The sequence below is a fragment of the Diaphorina citri genome, unplaced genomic scaffold, assembly GCF_000475195.1.
Source record: "Diaphorina citri unplaced genomic scaffold, Diaci psyllid genome assembly version 1.1 scaffold480, whole genome shotgun sequence".
Taxonomy (NCBI): Eukaryota; Metazoa; Arthropoda; class Insecta; order Hemiptera; family Psyllidae; genus Diaphorina; species Diaphorina citri.
This window is the reverse complement of record NW_007377915.1, coordinates 118877-144748: the sequence shown is the minus strand read 5'-3', so window position 1 is coordinate 144748 and position 25872 is coordinate 118877. Positions and strand designations below refer to the sequence as shown.

At 37.8% G+C, this 25872-nt stretch overlaps 1 protein-coding gene across 1 annotated transcript in view; it reads left to right on the top strand.

Moving 5' to 3' along the window:
- The first annotated feature begins 441 nt into the window (after positions 1 to 441).
- Positions 442 to 25872, top strand: part of LOC103509268 (alpha-tocopherol transfer protein-like) — a 29770-nt gene continuing 4339 nt past the window's right edge. Inside the window, exons 1-9 of the mRNA XM_026823651.1 lie at positions 442 to 559; positions 761 to 782; positions 10810 to 10985; positions 11914 to 12076; positions 12915 to 12976; positions 13998 to 14191; positions 14757 to 14873; positions 19509 to 19602; positions 23290 to 23417. Of these exons, the coding sequence (XP_026679452.1) occupies positions 10814 to 10985; positions 11914 to 12076; positions 12915 to 12976; positions 13998 to 14191; positions 14757 to 14873; positions 19509 to 19602; positions 23290 to 23417 (930 nt within the window). The 5' untranslated portion in view covers positions 442 to 559; positions 761 to 782; positions 10810 to 10813. The remainder of the gene's footprint in view (positions 560 to 760; positions 783 to 10809; positions 10986 to 11913; positions 12077 to 12914; positions 12977 to 13997; positions 14192 to 14756; positions 14874 to 19508; positions 19603 to 23289; positions 23418 to 25872) is intronic.

Below are 25872 nucleotides of genomic sequence, written 5' to 3'. Positions count from 1 at the left end.
TTACTTTAAGAATACAATATCCTAGTTTGATCTAGGTAGTTAACTTGTATTTTCCTCTCCTGAAATTCCTTTGCCCTCGTTTTCCTATGGTTTAGTACAGGCGCTATCATGCCAAAAGAGAGGAAAAAATTCCGAAAGGAAAATAGGGCTCTATTGTACAAGTCATAGTTCATGATATAGATTATAGATTGAGCTAGTACCATTGTATTAGAGTGGTACTCGTATATAACTTATGACCATACGATGTCATACATTCAATCCATGCCAAAAGAGAGGAAAAATTCCGAAAGGAAAATAGGGCTCTATTATACAAGTCATAGTTTATGATATATGTAGATTATAGATTGAGCTAGTACCATTGTATTAGAGTGGTACTCGTATATAACTTATGACCATACGATGTCATACATTCAATGTGAACTCTATCTGTGTGATAAGGATCCCTCTAGTTATCAATAGACACTGTGGTAAAGTCGCTCTAGCTCTAGCTCTAGTCAATTGCTTGGATATTTCGCGAATTCATTGGTTACTTGTCCAGTGCAACCAAATCACGACTGAGAAAAACAAATCAACTTGAAGGTAAGTGAAAACCAAGCTCTCTTATTTAATTTAATTGTTAAAAAAAAAGTCGTTCAGCTGCCGAAGATATTGGATTTGTAAATAAGAGACAGGGGTTTAAATCTCAGCAGCAACTTGGAAAATTAATTTCAATCTACCGAAAAAGAAAACGGCGCTTGGTGTAAATATCTGGCAAAGATTCCGAAAAACAAACCAACTTGAAGGTAAGTGAAAACCAAGCTCTCTTATTTAATTTATTTGAAAAAAAAAAGTCGTTCAGCTGCCGAAGATATTGGATTCGTAAATAAGAAACAGAGGTTTAAATCTCAGCAGCAACTTGGAAAATTAATTTCAATCTACCGAAAAAGAAAACGGCGCTTGGTGTAAATATCTGGCAAAGATTCCAAATAATCCAAATTAAAAAAAAAAATCTTTCCTTATCCTATTGAATGATGCTTTTATTTGAGTGTTCTTTTACCCTAACTTTTACAATACCTCTAACCGTTTAGTCGATATAGCTGAAAACCGCCAAAAAGCTGTTAAAATACCGCCAACCGCAGCACCTATCTCAACCAATGTCGCATCCTTGTCACATTTGTGAACTATGTACAGTCGAACCTGGATAAACGAGAACCCAAGGGACTAGGTCATTTTTCTCGTTTAAAGAGGTTTCTCGTTTAAGGAGTTTCTCGTTTAAAGAGGTTTCATATAACTTTTTCTCGTTTATAGAGGTTATTAGTAGAGTCGAATAGTGAAGTAGACACGTTCATGAAATGTACCAACAGATTTAAACAAGTTAGAACAATTTCTCGTTTAGAGAGGTCAGAAAAATCCAAAATTCTCCTTTATAGAGGCTCGCGAAGCGCTACAGTTTGAAAAAATAGACAAAGATCGAAATGACATTTTCTCGTTTACCACTAAAAACTGACCATCGAAAATTTGACCCGACCACATTACTTTCTTTCCTATGGGATAAGGAAAGTAAAAAAGCGTCTGCCTAGTAAGCGCTAGGTCGCACGTTTGATTTCCGCCCGCAGCAGATTTTACCCTTAACAGATGAGATTCGTTCTCAGAACGGCTGGCTTTCTCCTATCCTGTCCTCTCTCCGCTTTCGGGACGATAATACCTTAGCAGTTACAGTTCACTCTATCAAACCTCTTATATAAATAAATAAATAAAACGGGTGTCCTACTGGTATTTTTGTGCAGGTTACACAAATTTTACGAGTGAATACCCTTCACACTCAACCTTTGCTATTTTTTTAGAAAGGGAAATTCAGGCTGGTATATATATTCCTTTAAAGTCCCTCAGCTAAACTAAGGTGGTCTGCTCCCTGTTTTGTCACCCAACTAGACATTTAAAATTGACGTCACTTCCCCGTAATAAATATATTATAGGGTTATTTTCCTCCTAATACTATAGGTACTGTTAGGTTTTCCTTCTAATCCAGGTACTGAAAAATACCTATGTATTCCGTTTTATTACGGGTGGGGTTGGTTGAGAACTAAATGACCCGTAATAAATATATTATAGGGTTATTTTCCTCCTAATACTATAGGTACTGTTAGGTTTTCCTTCTAATCTAGGTACCTACTGTTAGGTTTTCCTTCTAATCCAGGTACTGAAAAATACCTATGTATTCCGTTTTATTACGGGTGGGGTTGGTTGAGAACTAAATGTCAAATTTCAATCATTAGAACAATAAGCATGAGGATCAGAAGAGGGCAAGAGGTTTGGGATGCGAAGTTGGTGCGGGCTGTTTTTAATTGAACTGTTGTTATTTAAAAAAAATCAAATAATGATGCCCTGAAAAAAAAACATACTCAACATTGAGAGGAGCACGTTTATATGTTAATAAATATAATTTGAACTATTGTCTGAAATTTAAAAGCAGTATAAAAGTTAATTTTAAATGTCTCACTCGTATATAGGACTAGATAGGACCTATGTACCTACATAGAGTAATGAGTAAAAGTTACTTTTACGTGCAGGATAAGATATACACTTGACCGTAACATGTCTTATAGGGACGCAATATTACAAATGTTATGTGCCAAATAAAAAAAAGGTAAAAAAAGAGCTTTAAATACGTAGCTTCGTTCCTTCGAATATAAAAAAAAGTACTTACTTTTATGTCATAGTCATACACTTACCTATATGTATCTATCAAGCATACCTAGTGTACGCCGTAATGTTCTCTTGCCTCATGAAGAGAAGGTATTTCTAGAAAACCCAATTTCATTTCGCGTATTAGGTAGGTAATTAGCGGCTTTAAACATGTTACTTCATAATCCTAATACCTACAGGGTGGTGTACAATAGAAAATCGAGATTTTTCGATGAGAGTAGAAAGCCGATAGAATCCGGTTTGGTGAATCCTGAGATACTGCAATCCGGTTTGGTGAATCCTGAGATACTGCAATCCGGTTTCATCAGTAGGTATGGTGTATGGAATATGTTATCTTGATAGCAGTATCTTGGCCATGATAACTGAGAGCATGCTTCCAGTTCCGACTGAAAATCAAATCATTACATCTTATCCTTATCTCTATCCACTGCTTCTCAGAGGATAATCATTCTATAATCTGAGTAACTGAGTACTTGTATAGATATAGAACATAAGTTAAGACATCACGCAGTTAATCTATAGTATTACCAACGACCCAACTACATATATAGAGAGGACATCAATATTTTCTTTTGTTTCTTGGAGTTTTAAGTTGCTTTTGTATAGCTATAGAGTGGGACCTCTTCCAATCTATAACTGAGTACTTGTATAGATATAGAACATAAGTTAAGACATCACGCAGTTAACCTATAGTATTACCAACGACCCAACTACATATAGAGAGGACATCAATATTTTCTTTTGTTTCTTGGAGTTTTAAGTTGCTTTTGTATAGCTATAGAGTGGGACCTCTTCCAATCTATGTAGGACGTGATTTACGGTCAGCCGTCCAAGTGTTCCAGCTACGTACAACGTTGCTTCAATGATCGTTGGGGAACTGGGGCATTCAACGTGTTCGTATTAGATAAAAACAGATCATCTGAATCGGATTATAAGCTGTTCTTGAGATCGTAAAGGACAAGTTTGGTGAATCCTGAGATACTGCTATGTCTACCCACTTAGAATTCGATTTGCCTATTCAGGATTTCATTATCCTGCTAGAAGCTGCTGGATAGAATCCGGACCCAATTTCATTTCGCGTATTAGGTAGGTAATTAGCGGCTATAAACATGTTACGTCATAATCCTAATATACCTACAGGGTGGTGTACAATAGAAAATCGAGATTTTTCGACGAGAGTAGAAAGCCGATAGAATCCGGTTTGGTGAATCCTGAGATACTGCAATCCGGTTTGGTGAATCCTGAGATACTGCAATCCGGTTTCTATGTCTACCCACTTAGAATTCGATTTGCCTATTCAGGATTTCATTATCCTGCTAGATTGCTAGAAGCTGCTGGATAGGATCCGGTTTGGTGAATCCTGAGATACTGCAATCCGGTTTCTATGTCTACCCACTTAGAATTCGATTTGCCTATTCAGGATTTCATTATGCGTAATGGATAGTGGAAAATGTCGAATTGACCTTGTCGCTCTCTATATATATATGTGTGTGTGTAGGGCCTTATATGAAATATTATGTAGGTAGCTACACCATATGTTATTAACTAATTATGACAAAGTTCAATAGCTTACCCTAGTAATCTCAAGTTTTGTGAATTACGTAATGGATAGTGGAAAATGTCGAATTGACCTTGTCGCTCTCTATATGTGTGTGTGTGTAGGCCCTTATATGAAATATTATGTAGGTAGCTACACCATATGTTATTAACTAATTATGACAAAGTTCAATAGCTTACCCTAGTAATCTCAAGTATAATATTTTACTAGTTTATCCTGCATGTGCGAGATAGATGAAGATGAGTGCAAGGTCTCTTAAGTTTCTATGTCAGGGATGTCCAACTGGTTGATCGCGAATAGAAGAAATGATCTCGTGATATTTCGACGAACGAAATTTTAAAATTTCTCGAAGAAAGAGGCGACAACCTGCATGATCCAGAATGGCTCTGTGAACGAAATTTTAAAATTTCTCGAAGAAAGAGGCGATAACCTGCATGATCCAGAATGGCTCTGTGATCTTGCGCATAGAAACTTAGAACTGTTGAAATGCTGCAGTTAGGTACGCTTTGGTTCTGAATCAACATTTTCTTCTCTAATTAGAAACTTAGAACTGTTGAAATGCTGCAGTTAGGCACGCTTTGGTTCTGAATCAACATTTTCTTCTCTAAAGATGATAAAGTGCAAGAACTGATCGTGCCCAACGGATCTGCACACCCAGTGTATCCGTTATCCAAGTATCCAAAACTTTTGTGGACCAGGTTGAAAATCAAGCCTCTGGCCTTAGGTACATGATTCGATTGCGAGGTTTTACTTAAAATTTATGTCGATCTGTCTCATAGAAACTTAGAACTCTTGAAATGCTGCAGTTAGGTACGCTTTGGTTCTGAATCAACATTTTCTTCTCTAAAGATGATAAAGTGCAAGAACTGATCGTGCCCAACGGATCTGCACACCTAACAGTGTATCCGTTATCCGAGTATCCAAAACTCTTGTGGACCAGGTTGAAAATCAAGCCTCTGGCCTTAGGTACATGATTCGATTGCGAGGTTTTACTTAAAATTTATGTCGATCTGTCTCGTGCAAGAACTGATCGTGCCCAACGGACCTGCACACCTAACAGTGTATCCGTTATCCAAGTATCCAAAACTCTTGTGGACCAGGTTGAAAATCAAGCCTCTGGTCTTAGGTACATGATTCGATTGCGAGGTTTTACTTAAAATTTATGTCGATCTGTCTCTGAAAAGGTTGGAAACCCCTGCTCTATGTCTTAATGAATGAACGAGTGACCGAGTGTATAAATATTTATAAATTAGAACCTAGACCCAGTCATGTTATCATGACAATCAACACACACACAGTTCTGATCATGAAAAGGTATTGGACTAAAAATTGAAAAAATAAGCGATTACCTTTAAAAACTAGTTGAGCCTTTTTTAACAGTGGACTAAAAATTGAAAAAATAAGCGATTACCTTTAAAAACTAGTTGAGCCTTTTTTAACAGATATTGGACTAAAAATTGAAAAAATAAGCGATTACCTTTAAAAACTAGTTGAGCCTTTTTTAACAGTTTGGTAACCCTGAAAACAGGTTTAGTAAAGGTCAGAATCGATTCTCTGCCAAATCAGTACATAACAGGTCTAACAGTCATACCTCGAACTCATTTTGATGTTGGCGTATTTTATTTTTCAAAAATTTACCATCTTTGGTAGGTACCATATGTATAAATAATAGATACCTGCGTATTACACACCATGCACTGTGTCCATCTACAGAATGATAAGAACAGAATAATTCCAACGTACAATACAATATGATCCAACGTACAATATGATTAGATATTGTTGGGTTCAATTAAAATTTGGATGCCAATACCTAAAGTGGAGTTTGGCTGAGGGACTTTAAACAGGGAATAGACCAGCCCGAAATTCCCGTTGCTAAAGAAATAACAAAGTAAAACTAAAATAATTATCGAGGAATAATTATTTAATTAAGAATCTTCATTAATTAAAATTAAAAATTAAAAGACAATTGAGATTCGACATACAACTGGTGGTAATATTTGGTGAGCTTTCGAGAATACTCAGATTCTCATCATCAGACCAAAATCGCGAGAGAGATGTTTACTCTACGAGCGCTGGAGTTGAAGTGAGACTATGGTAGGTATGCGGTTTAATAGATTCTGATATATGCAAACAGTGTTCCCTACATCAGTTTTAAAGTTAATGGAATTCTTTTCTTGGTTGATATTTTTCGTTCTTGTTGGAACTCATCAGTTAGACATAGCTCTCAGGTGCTGGCCAAGAATTTGGAAGTTTTATTTATACTTCAGAGATGGAAACGAAAACCTGCGTTTTCGATGTAAGATTATATTTAGTGTTGAGTGTTGTTGTGAGCGCCACATATTGATGATTAACATCAATAACGTCGATCTAATTGCAGAGTTTTCTTTGTCAATACGCAATACGCCAGACAGAGGTTAGTGAGAATATTTGGTTTTTACAAAACTGCAAATAGCAAGACGTATTGTTTGTATTAGACATATCTATAGGTACCTACCTACTTTTAATCGACTGTAGTTACTCATAAATTTATAATATACCTGACAGGCCAAGTAAGAGTCGAGGTTTGAAAAAATGTTCGTTTAGAGTGGGATAATCAAATAATCGTGAATATTATTTGTGGTAAAGCAAAGTCTTTTCACAACTTTTTTTTATCACTTGATTGATAATGCACCCTGTATTCTACTGCTGTATGTCCATCACTTGATAATGCACCCTGTATTCTACTGCTGTTTATTTGGTTTTTACAAAACTGCAAATAGCAAGACGTATTGTTTGTATTAGACATACTATACCTACCTACTTTTAATCGACTGTAGGTACTTATAAATTTATAATATACCTACCTGACAGGCCAAGTAAGAGTCGAGGTTTGAAAAAATGTTCGTTTAGAGTGGGATAATCAAATCGTGAATATTATTTGTGGTAAAGCAAAGTCTTTTCACAACTTTTTTTTTTATCACTTGATTGATAATGCACCCTGTATTCTACTGCTGTATGTCCATCACTTGATAATGCACCCTGTATTCTACTGCTGTCGGGATAGAAACGAGGATAGGATCGGATAATCCAATCCTGTGTCGGATTCTATCCGGGTAGAATCGGGATAGAAGACAGAAGAGGTAAAAGTCAGCCGTTCCAAGCATGAGCATTATTTGTTTAGGCGCCTTGGGCGGAAATCGAACCCAGGACCTAGCGCTAAGAAGGCTATCACCTTCCAAGCTAACAATCATGTTTGTTCCAGCATCATGACCAAGGACAGGAAGCCGGAGGAATTGAGTGTGGAGGTATTCTACTGTTGCATAGTTTTTGCAATTGGCATCTCTATCTAATATTCTAATTGGTAGGTTTGTCGACTCTAGAGGTTGCGGGGTTTTGTATAGTTTTTGCAATTGGCATCTCTATCTAATATTCTAATTGGTAGGTTTGTCGACTCTAGAGGTTGCGGCGTTACGCCATGTTGCTGTAGATCAGCGGTTACCAAACTTTCCCCCCCCCTTTTTTTTAGCCCGTCCTTCCTTTATTATTACGATAGTAATAAAAAAAAAAGGTATAGTGGACGGGCTATTGTATTCGCTTCGGTGTCGTCGATAACACTTCAGTCGATCATTTAAGACCGGTTTTAGCGTTACCTATGTTAAGCTACGCCGAGCAAGGCCAATAAATGGATGGGTGACTTAAACCTTATATTGGGAATAAAGGGAGAACGGGCTCTAGTCTTGATTTTAAATCATTACATGAAAGTAAAATCGAACGATCAAATCAAGAATAATAATAAAATGAATACATATTAAACAAATTAGGTAGGTACATAGGTACTCATTTTCTTTAATCAGGATCGAATAAACTACGGGCTAAAAAATTCCCGGAGGGACGGGCCCAGCTTGTTAAAAATTGTGAACGCTCCGAGGCCCTTTCCTTTGTTTTATGTGATCTTCCCGGGGGCCTTAAAGTCCTTCACGACCCCCTCGCAGGCCGCGGACCCCAGTTTGGGAATCGCTGCTGTAGATAATTATATCTAGGTATATACTAGAGTACTTGAGGATAGTTGGCCATCAGTAGGTAACGTATGGTGTATGGATTATGTTATCTTGATAGCAGTATCTTGGCCATGATAACTGAGAGCATGCTTCCAGTTCCGACTGAAAATCAAATCATTACATCTTATCCTTATCTCTATCCACTGCTGCTCAGAGGATAATCATTCTATAATCTCCTCTACTCATCTGAGTACTTGTATAGATATAGAACATAAGTTAAGACATCATGCAGTTAACCTATAGTATTACCAACGACCCAACTACATAAATAGAGAGGACATCAATATTTTCTTTTGTTTCTTGGAGTTTTAAGTTGCTTTTGTATAGCTATAGAGTGGGACCTCTTCCAATCTATGTAGGACGTGATTTACGGTCAGTCGTCCAAGTGTTCCAGCTACGCACAACGTTGCTTCAGTGATCGTTAGGGAACTGGGGCATTCAACGTGTTCGTATTAGATAAAAACAGATCATCTGAATCGGATTATAAGCTGTTCTTGAGATCGTAAAGGACAACAAGAAACTAATCATGGAACCTTTGTGAATTACGTAATGGATAGTGGAAAATGTCGAATTGACCTTGTCGCTCTCTATATGTGTGTGTGTGTAGGCCCTTATATGAAATATTATGTAGGTAGCTACACCATATGTTATTAACTAATTATGACAAAGTTCAATAGCTTACCCTAGTAATCTCAAGTATAATATTTTACTAGTTTATCCTGCATGTGCGAGATAGATGAAGATGAGTGCAAGGTCTCTTAAGTTTCTATGTCAGGGATGTCCAACTGGTTGATCGCGAATAGAAGAAATGATCTCGTGATATTTCGAACGAAATTTTAAAATTTCTCGAAGAAAGAGGCGATAACCTGCATGATCCAGAATGGCTCTGTGATCTTGCGCATAGAAACTTAGAACTGTTGAAATGCTGCAGTTAGGTACGCTTTGGTTCTGAATCAACATTTTCTTCTCTAAAGATGATAAAGTGCAAGAAGTGCAAGAACTGATCGTGCCCAACGGACCTGCACACCTAACAGGTTATCCGTTATCCAAGTATCCAAAACTCTTGTGGACCAGGTTGAAAATCAAGCCTCTGGTCTTAGGTACATGATTCGATTGCGAGGTTTTACTTAAAATTTATGTCGATCTGTCTCTGAAAAGGTTGGAAACCCCTGCTCTATGTCTTAATGAATGAACGAGTGACCGAGTGTATAAATATTTATAAATTAGAACCTAGACCCAGTCATGTTATCATGACAATCAACACAGTTCTGATCATGAAAAGGTATTGGACTAAAAATTGAAAAAATAAGCGATTACCTTTAAAAACTAGTTGAGCCTTTTTTAACAGTTTGGTAACCCTGAAAACAGGTTTAGTAAAGGTCAGAATCGATTCTCTGCCGAATCAGTACATAACAGGTCTAACAGTCATACCTCGAACTCATTTTGATGTTGGCGTATTTTTCAAAAATTTACCATCTTTGGTAGGTACCATATGTATAAATAATAGATACCTGCGTATTACACACCATACCTACACTGTGTCCATCTACAGAATGATAAGAACAGAATAATTGAAGATCCAATGTACAATAATATATGATTATTGATTAGATATTGTTGGGTTCAATTAAAATTTGGATGCCAATACCTAAAGTGGAGTTTGGCTGAGGGACTTTAAACAGGGAGTAAGACCAGCCCGAAATTCCCGTTGCTAAAGAAATAGCAAAGGTTGAGTGCGAAGGGCATTCACTCGTAAATTTTTTGTGGCCAAAAACAAATGTCAGCCCAAAGTAATCACCCTAGTTAGGGCTGATTGAGAGGGTGACGAAAAACGCCGGAAATAACAAAGGTTGAGTGCGAAGGGCATCCGCTCGTAAATTTTTTGTGGCCAAAAACAAATGTCAGCCCAAAGTAATCACCCTAGTTAGGGCTGATTGAGAGGGTGACGAAAAACGCCGACCCTGTATGCTTATTCCCTCTTACTTTTATACTCATTTTCGCAATTCATAACTCAACGTACTGAATGCAATTGGTTTTCCTGACGTAAAGTACCTTAGGTAAGTATGGATACGTTGATTACCTTGCGACCTAGCGCGAGTATATTACAAGCTCATCATTTCATATTCAGGGTGTACTTCTACTTCTATCTATAATTCTATACCTACTAGTGGTTCTGCCACATAACCAAAACAGGATTTTATCCGGGTAGAACCCAGATAAAATCGGGATAGAAACGAGGATAGGATCGGATTATCCAATCCTGTGTCGGATTCTATCCGGGTAGAATCGGGATAGAAGACAGAAGAGGTAAATGGGATAGAAACGAGGATAGGATCGGATTATCCAATCCTGTGTCGGATTCTATCCGGGTAGAATCGGGATAGAAGACAGAAGAGGTAAAAGTCAGCTGTTCCAAGCATGAGCCTTATTTGTTTAGGGTAAAGTTCGCCTTGGACGGAAATCGAACCCAGGACCTAGCGCTAAGGAGGCTATCTCCTTCCAAGCTAACAATCATGTTTGTTCCAGCATCATGACCAAGGACAGGAAGCCGGAGGAATTGAGTGTGGAGACATCTGTCAGTAAGCAAGGCCTGCAGATAGCTAAGGCAGAACTAAGAGAAGATGAATCTACCAGGGAAGATGCTCTCATACAGCTACGACAGTGGATCACCAAGAATAGTCGGATTCAGACGTGCAGACTAGGTGAGTCTCAACCCCGCTAGGTAAATGGGAGGGTACGGGTTCGAATTCCACCTAAAACGGGGAATTTTATGTTCTTTTTTTTCAATCAAAATAATTAATAATATTAATTACAACACTGCGATGCGATGGGTAGATATGATCCATAAAGACATTGAAAAAAGAGGATTATGTATCCAACAGCTGGCAAGAATAGTCGGATTCAGACGTGCAGACTAGGTGAGTCTCAACCCGCTAGGTAAATGGGAGGGTACGGGTTCGAATTCCACCTAAAGCGGGGAATTTTATGTTCTTTTTTTTATCAAAATAACTAATAATATTAATTACAACACTGCGATGCGATGGGTAGATATGATCCATAAAGACATTGAAAAAAGAGGATTATGTATCCAACAGCTGTAATAAACGAAGAAAAGTTCAAAGATAGAACATAGTGAAAAGGCTGTGTTCACAGTCAACCCATTTCTGAAACGACTTGAGATTTGATGATGAATAAATACAGTAATATAAAGGGTCCCTTTGTTAATAAAAGAATACAACTGCACTTAACTTAGTGTGGACGAAAGAAAAGACTGGTGTGGTGATGACTAGACCCGTACTAAGGTATTTTATTACAGAAAATAAAACTTGTGCTGCCATGCCAGCCAAATTGTTCAACGAACAAGGTTAGGATAATGGCAACTGTTTAATTATTTTCCACTCTAATACCGGGTCCACACTTTTGCATAGGCCAACCCACTGGCTTATGATCGAAGTTATGATTATGATCGAAGGTATTTTCATTTCTTAGAACATTATAATACAGAAAGAGTCATCAGAGTGATCTGAAGCTATTAAAATTTACAAACTCTTGTATGATTCTTATCTGTTTGTTTTGTTGTTTTTTTTTCTGTTTATTTATTTATCTGATTCAAAATGTCCAATCTAATAGATGCAAGGTTTCTGCTGAGATTTCTCCGGTCCAAGAAGTTTAGTGTCCCCATGGCAGAGGAAGCATTGGAGCGATATATTTTGCTAAGAAATACCTATGGAGATTTAGCCTTCTCCAAACTGGATCCTAAGAACCCAACTATGCAAGAGCTGCTCAAACTAGGGTAAGTATAGCTGAATCCTAAGAACACAACTATGCAAGAGCTACTCAAACTAGGGTAAGTATAGCTGAATCCTAAGAACACAACTATGCAAGAGCTACTCAAACTAGGGTAAGTATAGCTGAATCCTAAGAACACAACTATGCAAGAGCTACTCAAACTAGGGTAAGTATAGCTGAATCCTAAGAACACAACTATGCAAGAGCTACTCAAACTAGGGTAAGTATAGCTGAATCCTAAGAACACAACTATGCAAGAGCTACTCAAACTAGGGTAAGTATAGCTGAATCCTAAGAACACAACTATGCAAGAGCTACTCAAACTAGGGTAAGTATAGCTGAATCCTAAGAACACAACTATGCAAGAGCTACTCAAACTAGGGTAAGTATAGCTGAATCCTAAGAACACAACTATGCAAGAGCTACTCAAACTAGGGTAAGTATAGCTGAATCCTAAGAACACAACTATGCAAGAGCTACTCAAACTAGGGTAAGTATAGCTGAATCCTAAGAACACAACTATGCAAGAGCTGCTCAAACTAGGGTAAGTATAGCTGAATCCTAAGAACACAACTATACAAGAGCTGCTCAAACTAGGGTAAGTATTATAGCTGAATCCTAAGAACGCAACTATGCAAGAGCTGCTCAAACTAGGGTAAGTATAGCTGAATCCTAAGAACACAACTATTATGCAACTTATTTTCGATTTCATTTCTAAGTGTGACCCAGCTCCTTCTTTAACACGCTCTATTCACCTAACTCTGAATTCAGAAAAGTACATTCCTTTTTCGCTCGACGATATTAGGTATTATGTACATATTACCTATGTATTTTTGTTTCAGATATCTGTTTGCAACTCCAAAGAGAGATAAACTAGGGAGAAGGGTAATCATTGCAAGACCTGGTGAGTAACAGACTATACAGGGTGTGTATAAAGTCTTGACCAGGGGTGGGTTTCTCGAGAACCACTTAGAATACCCAGAAACGCCGAGACAGTTCTTTCCTAATTTTTGGGCTATCATTTTTTTTGTATGAAGTTGATAAGATGTTTAGATGTTTTTTGATGTTATAAGTGGTTCTCGAGAGACCTACAACTGGTCAAGATTTTATAAACACCCTGTATGTAGATTCAGTACCTGACTATTGTCCATATAGGTAGAAGAGTGACCATTATAAATTTTATGAACGCCGGATATATATTTGAATATGCAATGTGCACATTATTATAATGAGCCCAATGAGCGCGTCTGCCTTGTAAGCGTTACATGGCGGGTTCACGATTCCCGGATGGGGCGGCTTTTATCCTGAACAGATAATGTTTGTTCTCGGAACGGCTGGCTTTCTTCTATTCTGAGTTCCTTCTCTCTTCTATTTCGGGACGATAAGACCTTAGCAGTTACAATTCCCTCTATCAAACCCTTAAAAAAGAGAAGATTTTGTCAATGATCGGGGCTTAGGGCTTCATACTTTGTAATCTTAATATTGAGTTGGAGTCTACCTTTAAAATCTATAGGTATTGAGTTAGAGTTAGACAGTAGGTACACTATACCACTGGTTTAACCCATTATTATTCTGTTGAGGTGAGCAACCTTCGTGGCCGAGTGATATCACACGAGGCTTGCACACCGGAGGACCCGGATAAGATCCACCCCGGGCGGCAATTGAACCCGCGGCCTTGTTATAAACCTTGGCTGTAAAATAAAACAATAAAACATCTATAAATTTGTTAAAAAAAAAAAAAAGAACCCGCGGCCTACCGCTTACAAGGCAGACGCGCTACCAACCAAGTTAATTAGGTTGGCTGAGATTTCATTGATTTTGATTGTCCTGTCTAGGCTAGGCTGGCTGAGGTTTGATTTGATTTTGACTGTCCTGTCTAGGCTAGGCTGGCTGAGGTTTGATTTGATTTTGATTGTCCTGTCCAGGTGTTTTCAACCCACACAAGTACACAAACTCCCACATGCTGCAGATCCATGGCATGACATATGAGACACTCATGGAGGATGAAGAAAATCAGGTCCGCGGGTTTGTTCATTTCAATGATGGTGCTGGTGTATCCTTCCCTCATCTTACTCTCTTCACACCCAAGGAAGCAGTTCGAATAGTTAAGAATGGAGAGGTGAGTGAAGAGTTATTAAAGGCGCGCGAACGTCAAGAGTTTGAAGCGCCACCCGGCCTAGATACATATATTAAGAAGAAACAATTTCATGGTTTTTCGGCATTACCATTATTTACACCGCTAAATTTTTTGTAGCCAAATGCCAGCTCAAAGTGATTACCCCAGGGCTGATTGAGAGGCTGACGAAAAACTCTGATCCCGTATAACGTTCACACCCAAGGAAGCAGTCCGAATAGTTAAGAATGGAGAGGTGAGTGAGAGGGTTATTAAAGGCGCGCGAACGTCAAGAGTTTGAAGCGCCAACCGGCCTAGATATATTAACAAGAAACAATTTCATGGTTTTTTGGCATTACCATTATTTACACTGCTAAATTTTTTGTAGCCAAATGCCAGCTCAAAGTGATTACCCCAGGGCTGATTGTGAGGCTGACGAAAAACTCTGATCCCGTATAACTTTGCTATACCTACTTTAGTAATAGAAATGTAGAAAATAATAATAATTGAAAATAGATTTTAAAAAAAGTAGGTAAATGGCTATTCTCTATTAAAATCTTATCGTTTGCAGCGTACTTTACCAATGAGACATAAGGAAATTCATATTATCAATTGTCATCCCAGTGTGAAGTATGCCTTGGATTTTGGACTTAATCTCGTGTCGGAAAAAATCAGAAAACGAATCAAGGTAAGCGTCATTGTCAGTCATATTATTTGTAAATAACCACCATTATAGCTGTATTACACGGATTACTCCATATTTATACAATCGGACTACCTATTATCGTTCTCGGAACGGCTGGTTTTCTCCTATCCTGTCTTCCTTCTCTCTTTGATTTCGGGACGATAAGACCTCAGCAGTTACAGTTCCCTCTATCAAACCCTCCCCCCCGAAAAATCTGTGTAGCCACTTCTGTAGTAATCGGTAACATGCTATACATAGTGTTGGGAATGATCGATTATTTCACATAATCGATTATCAATAATCGATTATGAAAAATAATCGATTAATCGATTATTAATCGATTATTGTATTCGCTTCGGTGTCGTCTGTCTGTCACTCTGTCTGTCACCATAGAAGGATTTATCCAAACCTAGTCGACCTATTTATCAAATTAAAGGTCTTTTTACCAGAAACACGAAAGTGGTGGTGCAAATTTTGTCCAGAGAACCATAAAGCCAAAAAAACTGGTTTTTGAGGGATTTTTTTTTTTCACATTTTCTCAAATGAGCTCTGATCTTGAAATTTGTCGCGACGACCTATGAACTCAAAGCGAGAAAGTTTTAGATAACACTTCAGTCGTTATTTTTGTCTGTCACTCTGTCAGTTGTCCCCATAGAAGGATTTATCCAAACCTAGTCGACCTAATATATCAAATTAAAGGTCTTTTTACCAGAAACACGAAAGTGGTGGTGCAAATTTTGTCCAGAGAACCATAAAACCAAAAAAAAAAAACTGGTTTTTGGAGGATTTTTTTCACATTTTCTCACACAAATGAGCTCTGATCTGGAAATTTGTCGCGACGACCTATGAACTCACAGCGAGAAAGTTTTAGATAACACTTCAGTCGTTTTTTTAAGACCGGTTTTAGCGTCACCTATGTTAAAAGCTACGCCGAGCAAGGCCAATAAATGGATGGGTGACTTAAACCTTATATTGGGAATAAAGGGAGAACAGGTTCTAGTCTTGTGATTTTAAATCATTACATGAAAGTAAAATCAAATCAAGAATAATAATAAACTGAATACATATTAAACAAATTAGGTAGGTACATAAGTACTGATTTTCTTTAATCAGGATCGAATAAACTACGGGCTAAAAAATTCCCGGAGGTACGGGCCCAGCTTGTTAAATATTGTGAACGCTCCGAGGCCCTTTCCTTTGTTTTATGTGATCTTCCCGGGAGCCTTAAAGTCTTTCACGACCCCCTCGCAGGCCGTGGACCCCAGTTTGGGAATCGCTGCTGTAGATAATTATATCTAGGTATATACTAGAGTACTTAAGGATAGTTGGTCATCAGTAGGTATGGTGTATGGATTATGTTATCTTGATAGCAGTATCTTGGCCATGATAACTGAGAGCATGCTTCCAGTTCCGACTGAAAATCAAATGTTTATTTATTTATTTATCTGATTCAAAATGTCCAATCTAATAGATGCAAGGTTTCTGCTGAGATTTCTCCGGTCCAAGAAGTTTAGTGCGTACTAAGGTATTTTATTACAGAAAATAAAACTTGTGCTGCCATGCCAGCCAAATTGTTCAACGAACAAGGTTAGGATAATGGCAACTGTTTAATTATTTTCCACTCTAATACCGGGTCCACACTTTTGCATAGGCCAACCCACTGGCTTATGATCGAAGTTATGATTATGATCGAAGGTATTTTCATTTCTTAGAACATTATAATACAGAAAGAGTCATCAGAGTGATCTGAAGCTATTAAAATTTACAAACTCTTGTATGATTCTTATCTGTTTGTTTTGTTGTTTTTTTTCTGTTTATTTATTTATCTGATTCAAAATGTCCAATCTTATAGATGCAAGGTTTCTGCTGAGATTTCTCCGGTCCAAGAAGTTTAGTGTCCCCATGGCAGAGGAAGCATTGGAGCGATATATTTTGCTAAGAAATACCTATGGAGATTTAGCCTTCTCCAAACTGGATCCTAAGAACCCAACTATGCAAGAGCTGCTCAAACTGGGGTAAGTATAGCTGAATCCTAAGAACAAAACTACGCAAGAGCTGCTCAAACTAGGGTAAGTATAGCTGAATCCTAAGAACACAACTATGCAAGAGCTGCTCAAACTAGGGTAAGTATAGCTGAAAGAGTGTATACTGTGATTATTACTTAGGTACATATTTTTGTTTTCCATTTCAGATCTATGGATGAAAGAGTTGGAAGGTAATGTGCATATCTTGAGGAAGAACGACGAAATGTTGCGAGTCCGAACTGAAATGTTTAGTGAAAGTGCTCGCCAGGGGGCAGTACGAGCGTTGAAAGCAAACTGTGGTCGTCTAGATCAGGATATCATGGCTGGGAGCTTCAGGAAACTCACTGTGGATTAAGTAGTAAATGTATTGATCAAGTGTAGACACTAATTCAATGGCTGGGAGTTTCAGGAAACTCACTGTGGATTAAGTAGTAAATGTATTGATCAAGTGTGGACACTAATTCAATGGCTGGGAGCTTCAGGAAACTCACTGTGGATTAAGTAGTAAATGTATTGATCAAGTGTGGGCACTAATTCAATGGTTGGTCGTCTTGATCAGGATATCATGGCTGGGAGCTTCAGGAAACTCACTGTAGATTAAGTAGGAAATGCATTGATCAAGTGTGGGCACTAATTCAATGGCTGGGAGCTTCAGGAAACTCACTGTGGATTAAGTAGGAAATGCATTGATCAAGTGTGGGCACTAATTCAATATCTCTTTTGTCTTTTATTTATTTTTAATTTGGGAAGATTCTTATCTAAATAATTATTTACATTTAATTTTATTGATACGTGTGAAAAGATTTAATTTTTTTATCGACAGCGATTATTTTTTAAAGATGTCTGAGGCTACATTCGCCAACAAGTTAAAGAAGTGCGTCATCCATATTAAAATATGTGGTGATGACGTCATTGCGCCAAAGGTTTTTTACTGTGTTGAGACGCTTGTTGAGTTATGTCGTAATATGCATGGTGATGGAAATTAGTGCCCTACACGCCCTACACTTGAATTTACGCCACTGCATATTAATCACTGGAATTCTGACTAGATTTTCCGCTGTTTTACATATCATTTTTCAAAAGAGGTTTGATAGAGGGAAATGTAACTTTTGATTTCCTATCGTCCCGAAATACAAGGACGAAGAAGGACAGGATAGGAGAAAGCCAGCAGCCGATCTGAGTATGAACTTTATCTGTTTAGGATAAAGTTCACTTCGGACGGGAATCGAACCCACGGGCTAGCGCTTACAAGGCAGACTTGTTATGAGAGTTAGCGATATTTTGGTCGCATTTTGAATTTTTGAGCGCTATTTTTTTATGACTTGACAGTTAGAAATATCGAAAAAAAACTTCTATTTTTATAATTATTATGTATTAGGAACATACATTAGATAGACATTTAGATAATAATATTATAAAGCTTTATTTTGAACATACCTATTTAAGTATATATATATAACTTGTACATAATTATATTTTATTCAATTAAAATAAAACTGGAATAAATGTTTCAATATTAGACCTTTAGTTACCTACCTACTTTTTATTGTAATCTCAGTTGTCAGTAGCTTTAGGTGCGTAAATCTGACCCTGCCACTTTGATGCCTTATTTTCAAAAGAGCATACAGTATGGCTTTGTCAGCGACCGGAGGCCCCATTTATTCTGATTAACGTTACCAAAAGGCAGCATTACCTATATTTATTTATTTATTACGAAAATAACATAGCCGGCTTTGCAGTACTGCGAAAGACAATGTAGCTTTAGGTTTAGGTGCGTAAATCTGACCCTGCCACTTTGATGCCTTATTTCCAAAATCGCATACAGTGGCTTTGTCAGCGACCGGAGCCCCCATTTATTCTGATTAACGTTACCAAAAGGCAGCATTACCTATATGTATTTATTTATTACGAAAATAACATAGCCGGCTTTGCGAGCGGCCGAAAGACAATCAGGTAAATACACTAAATAGTAAATACGGTACCTAATACATATGAATTTATGGGTATGAACAAATAACACTTACTTTTACCCCCTTTCAAAATTACCAAAAATCACATCATCACCCATAACTTCAACTTTAATACTATTTAAACTATACGAAATACCCAACAGCACCGGGGAATTTCACCTCTCAGACCTCTCTACTAAAATGCGTGAGAAATGAGAATTTCTTTCTATCCACCCATGATCCACCCTGTTTAAGTTATGTTTCCAACTCTGTCGCTAGAGTCGCTGAAGACATAACAGGGTGTAAACATGAAACATGTGCGTTTGCGTTTTCATGTTTTCAACCTTCAACAAGCAACAGGTGTTTGGTAATTTGAGATTTGAGATTCTCGTAATTTCGTTTTTCAATTTCGTATTTTTTCAGTTCAGTCAGACGAATCAGACTATCAGACGTTTTCAGTTTAGACTCTAGATTTTAAAGCGTTAGTGGTGGAGTGGTACTTTTCGTGTGTTTTATTTTACGGAGGAATTATATTTTGCGTGATAAAATTACCTATTTATTTCTCCTTACTTATTGCAGTAAAATGTCTCTATACATACAGATAATCCAGCTATTGCTCTGGGTCCATTTTTTCCTGATTTTGCTATTTTCCATTTCTTTTTCAGTTATATTCGAGTCTAGAAGAGGCACACAATCACATTGACAAAAGTCTCTTGCCCAAAGAATACGGAGGTGAAATGCCTATGGCACAAATGATAGGTAAGACTGTTATAGGTACTGATCGTGACAAAACTCCACTGTGCTTGTGTAGTAGCGATTTCTATGTGTACTTGTATCTATTATTTTTAGAACTGTTCTCTGTCCGATCTACAAAAAAAAAAAAAAAAAAAAAAAAAAAAAAAAAAAAACGGCCCCCCAACCTATCGCTTACAAGGGAGGCGCAGGTACATACTATTCATACTAACTTCCAAGAGTTCCAAGTTCCAAACTAATTAGGTTGCAATTTGCGATTCTATATTCTAAGGCCAGCCATTCACTATCAGGTCCACCTGATGGTGTGTGATGTGCTCATGAGGTATCAGGTAGACCTGACAGGCGGACCTCTTCATCCCTACCTGTCAGGTCTACCTGATGGGAAAAGGTGAGTTTACTCCCAAGTCCCAAAAAACGTATAGGTACCTTAAAAAAAGGTCAAGTAGGTGCGAGACATGCATGTTCCATAACATAGGTACTAATTGGAAATAACTTTTTAGTTTTTATTTATTTATTAAAAAAAAACATATAATAATCAAAACAGAACTTTGGAAAAGTGAGTGCCTGGCCTAAGATTACTTAGCACAATTTCATGGACTTAGGTACCTATACTTGTACAATTGCTTGGTAATCCCATAATGTATTTTACAGTACAGGAAGTGTGAGTATATTTTCATGATCAACTGATAATATTACATGGTGAGTCGGTTGAAAATTCAGGACCCACTGAAAATTATTGTTCAACGATTACCTACCTAAGCAAAATACTTATACTACAAACCTATAGGTATACTTACATACATAAAATTAATGTAGGTGGTTACAATTTACAATGCTTACAAGTATGAACTTGAAAATTGAGAAGGTATCATAAGCGTTAGAGTTAGAGCCCAAATAGTAGCTAGAGGAGTTTTTTTTGTCTGAATCTAATGAATCCATCGAATGCAGATTCACAAAAAAAAGAAAATCTTGAAAATCCAGTGAATCCAAGGGATCCACTCGGGAATTGGATTCGTTGGATTTGGCGGCATTTTAATCGCTATTTTAGCTATTTACCTACTTTAAGATCTTCTGATCAAACGGTTAAAGTGTGTCCAAACATATAGTCGACACCACGCCGTTGATCGATGGCGTCAACCGTCAACTATACACACGAGTGGACTCATCTTTGGAGACATCGAAAAAGTTATGGGAGAAGACGACCTCAATACCAAAAACCCTCTCCCAAGTATGTACCTATAGGGTCTTTCAGAATACGCAAGTAGGGTCTCGTAAGAGTGATTAATTTTCATTTTTGAATAACCCTCTGTAGGTACTTCTAACCAACTCAGAGCAAAATCCAATGATTCCAATGGAATAAGAAAAAATTGGGTGCTCCAAATACCCCGCCGTAGTAAAGGAGCAATGATGAAGGGGGCAGGGGCACGTTTAGCCCAGTGGTAATGGTAACGCGCTTACCATGTGCAGTGCTTACACCAGATTGGGTGCATGTGTGTCGTCAGTACTCAGTTGGGTTATCGGTATAACTATATGTAGTAGTTTAGAGATCATTTTGATATATTATAATGCTAATGGGACACACATGTGGGAGAACACTGCAGCGACTGTGAATGAATCAATAGTAGGAGGTTTGATTGGGGTTGGGTAGTACATATATTAAGTTATATTGCGTATCTGGGTAGCTTTGTGGTTTAGGGAGTTTTAAGGTTACTATTCAATTAAAAACCAGCCTCAAACTCACATAATAATACTGTTTGATTGGGGTTGGGTAGTACTTATATTAAGTTATATTGCCTATCTGGGTAGCTTTGTGGTTTAGGGAGTTTTAAGGTTACTATTCAATTAAAAACCAGCCTCAAACTCACATAATAATATAAGGTCTAGCTAGTGTGTTTAGCAACATACTTGCCTATGCCGTTGATTAATTAGGTAGTAAATTGGTTAAGGTCTATTCTCTATTGGGACTCTCTGTCCCTCCTAACTCCTAAATTCCATGAAATCAAATGTAATGCCTATCTCCAACTCTCCTATATGACAGCCAAACACGGTCGCCTTCTGCTTCACAAAATCACAACACAGAAGGGTTCAATCTAGAATCTTCTGGGCTTTAAGAGAGCAGATAAAGTTAGAAACTGCAGTATCAACCAGATCTCAATGTTCCTATCTCCAACTCTCATATATGACAGCCAAACACGGTCGCCTTCTGCTTCACAAAATCAAAACACAGAAGGGTTCAATCTAGAATCTTCTGGGCTTTAAGAGAGCAGATAAAGTTAGAAACTGCAGTATCAACCAGATCTCAATGTTCACAACATATCCAGACGTCTCAATTGGAAGTTAGCGGGGAACCTGGCTCGGATGCAAAACCCAAGATGGACAAAGAGTAGGCACCACTGAACCACAAAACATAAGACCAACCACCAGATGGCGCGATGAACTAATGTGAGAAGTAGGAGTCAAATGGTCAAGAGAACTCTGACAAGGCATTACAAAGGATGTACTGAACAATACGAGTACCTATCTATTATATCAGCGGTTTTCAAGATGGACAAAGAGTAGGCACCACTGAACCACAACCACCAGATGGCGCGATGAACTAATGTGAGGAGCAGGAGTCAAATGGTCAAGAGAACTCTGACAAGGCATTACAAAGGATGTACTATGGAAGTTAGCGGGGAACCTGGCTCGGATGCAAAACTCAAGATGGACAAAGAGTAGGCACTCTAAACCACAAAACATAAGACCAACCACCAGATGGCGCGATGAACTAATGTGAGGAGCAGGAGTCAAATGGTCAAGAGAACTCTGACAAGGCATTACAAAGGATGTACTGAACAATACGAGTACCTATCTACTATATCAGCGGTTTTCAGCCTTTTTTCGCCCGCGTACCCCTTGGGTATCCGAATTTATCCACGCCAACATCATAATGAGTACCGGGTACCTAAGTTGATGTGTACCATTACTTCTGAGTTCTAAAAACACACTCAGTACCTTTTGAAAAAATACAGTACTTCCAGTACATTGAAGTCGAAATTCGGTACTTTTCTGAACTGTATTGCACTTTAATAAGCCGTCCCAATTCAAAATTTGCTTTTGTCCGCCACTACACCATTTTTTCTCGCGTACCCCCGGAGGGTGTCTGGCGTACCCCCAGGGGTACGCGTATCCCCGGTTGAAAACCGCTGTACTATACATATGCATGTTGTATAGTAGGTACAATATTATTTTTACTTCAATAATAGCGCGTATAATATCTCTAGTAGCGCGGTCAAACTTTGACTTGGCGGGGCGCTTAATAGTACCTAGTTGGCAACATTGTACTCGGAGGGTTGGGCTTAACAGTTTTTTTTTTTTTTTTCATTTTTGACTTCAAACAAACTGCAGTAGTTGAGAGTATGTTGAATGAAAATTGAATTTACATGGTTTGGAACCAATAGACTGATTGTAGCAATGTTGATGTAACATTTAGTTCTCTTATCCCCGCCAACATCATAATGAGTACCGGGTACCTAGGTTGATGTGTACCATTACTTCTGAGCTCTAAAAACACACTCAGTACCTTTTGAAAAAATACAGTACTTCCAGTACATTGAAGTCGAAAGTCGGTACCTTTCTGAACTGTATTGCACTTTAATAAGCCGTGGCATGGCTTCTTCGTAAAGAACCATGGGACGTCTTTGTTCACAATAGAGTTGAAGAGATTTGTAAAATCACCGCAAACTGTGAGTGGAGACATTTTCCGGGAGAACATAATCCAGCGGATTTACCCTCACGAGGCTGTACACCAAAGAAACTTCTACGGTGCAGATGGTGGGAGGGTCCATTATTTGTAAAGGAATTAGCTTGTGAGTCAGTCATTCCTGACATAGGTAATCCTAACAATTCACTATCAAAGGTCAAATCTCCTAAAAGAAGAGTAGCTAGACAAGTAAAGGTTATTGTCAAAAAACCACAGAGTACGCGATGTGGTCGAGTTATCACAAAGCCTCTGAGATTTGATTAGTATCTATAGTGTTAGATTGAAATATGAGTTATTCGTGAATTGTTCTTTGTATTATACTATGACTTTAATTTCTGATTTGTACCTAATTAATTTCAATTTGTTCAAGGCTTAGCTTTTAGCTGTTCAAAGTAGTTAGTTTTTTCCCCTTTGAAATTATGTTTGTAAAGTTTGATTTTTAGACAGCTACTTGTTTAAGCATATAATTTCTTGATTAGGCAGGTATTGTATTAGTCATTATTTTTTGAAGGAAGAAAAAATTGGTTCTTTAAGTTTGGTCATTAAGATTGATAAGGATCTATTATGTACATTGTTAACCTTATGATACTAGATAATTTTGATATACCTGATGACTTTTACCAAAGTGTATTTTGGATTAATGTAAATATTGTCATAGTGAATTTATTTTTATTAGCCCTTCATTGACCATTGTGACTTAAATTGTTTGGATTATTTTTGGGTTAATATTGTGTAATATGTATAATGTTCTTTGTATAATATGTAGGTACGTTTTCTTAAGCATTATGCATCTTTTGGTTCATTTTTTTGGTGGAAATTTGATCCTAAGCTCAAATTTGGTGGGAGGATGTCACGAACCAAAATCGATATCCTAGTTTTTGAATTTTAGCGCTCTTCAAAATTGTTTGTTTACTTTCTGAATGAGGGTGTGAACATTCACACGTTTTCCTAATGGCTTAATGTAGCTTTAAAAATGCGAGAAGAAAAACGAGGTCAGAAAATCAGAATGAAAAGAAGAAAAGTTTGTAGTTTAAAGAATAAGCAATTAAGATTTTCTGTATTTCCATGTAAAGTTTAAAGCTCATTCTCAATAAAGTTCATGTTCGTGACTGAAAGTATGTACCCTACTTCAAAATTTATACATTTAACGCTTTGTTCTTTCCATCTTTTCAGGGCTCACGCTCTTTTTCTTTATTATTACCATAGTAATAAACAAGCTGTTTTACCTTCCCTCCGGGAAATTTTTTAGCTCGTAGTGATTAAGAAAATCAGTGCCATGGAGGCCAACTTTTTTGACATTCCATTTTCTTTTCTATTTTTGATTGACTTTTTTGATTTTAACTGTTCAGGTAATGTATTTCATTAAATGTGAAGATGCTAGAGCCCGTAGTATTTATTCCCAATATAATGTTCAAGGTAACCATTCTTTGTATTGCCTGCTCGCGTAGCTTAACATAGGTGACGCTATAGACTGGTATTGAATGATCGACTGAAGTGGTTATCTAATAACTTTCTGGCTTTGGGTTCATGTTCTGTCGCTGACAAATTTTCGAGATCAGAGCGCATTTGGAGTTATGTTAATGTAGCATTGCGAGGTTTAGGCGTCCGGATCCGGGCTTCATTTATCCAAACAAAAGGTTCGTTCTCGGCACGGCGCTTTCTCCATATCTGTTCCTTCTCTCTGTGCTTTCGGGACGATGTTATGGATTCCAGGTCGATATTGATCGACCTTTCGTAGACGATGCAACTTTATACCAAATTTTTATTCTCTCTCCCAGGTCCCTTGTTGCCTTGGGCCTTGCCCTACATCTTTTCCTACCCTGCCTGTTTAGACTTCTTAGGCGGCTATATCTACAGGCCCTTAAAGGGGTTTCAGCCTATTAAGCAGGATTAAACAAGTGGTATAGGTATCAAAGATCCTCTTCTATTTATGTAGTCGCGGTCAGCCTTATGTTTATGATAAATGAGAGGAATCGTAGTTGTTTGTTTATTGGTCATTTATATTTCTCCACGTCGGGGGTGACGAGCGTCCAAAATGGCGGTCCGCATGCCACAGAATGTGTTTATTTTATTATTAATTATATGATAGCTATACGTCATACCCACGGCAGAAAAACTGGTGAGACTTGGATTGCTGAAACTATTGGAACGGCATATTTTAGCTTCCTAAACACAAATTGGAGGAGCTGGGTGCAAAAGGGCACTGTGAAATCATCAAACTGGATATTTAAAACTTTTAAAAAGCTTTTCAATTTTTTCAAATCCATTGAAAAGTAATGTTTACAAAACGCGCTCTATTATCGAAAAAAGTTATCACTGCGTTCAACGCTGGAAGATGAGCGCACCACGTTCTATTCAAAAACCGTTTTACGCATAAAGGGCAAAAATCCATATTTCCTTTTTGCACCCTCAATTTCTCGCGCGCGCGCCCCCTCAAGAGAGCTTGTTTTTCGGTACATTCTGAGTAGGCTGTCTAGACAAGCACTGAAAACGCACCGACTCGGTACCAATTGAAATCCTCGACTTGAGCCGCG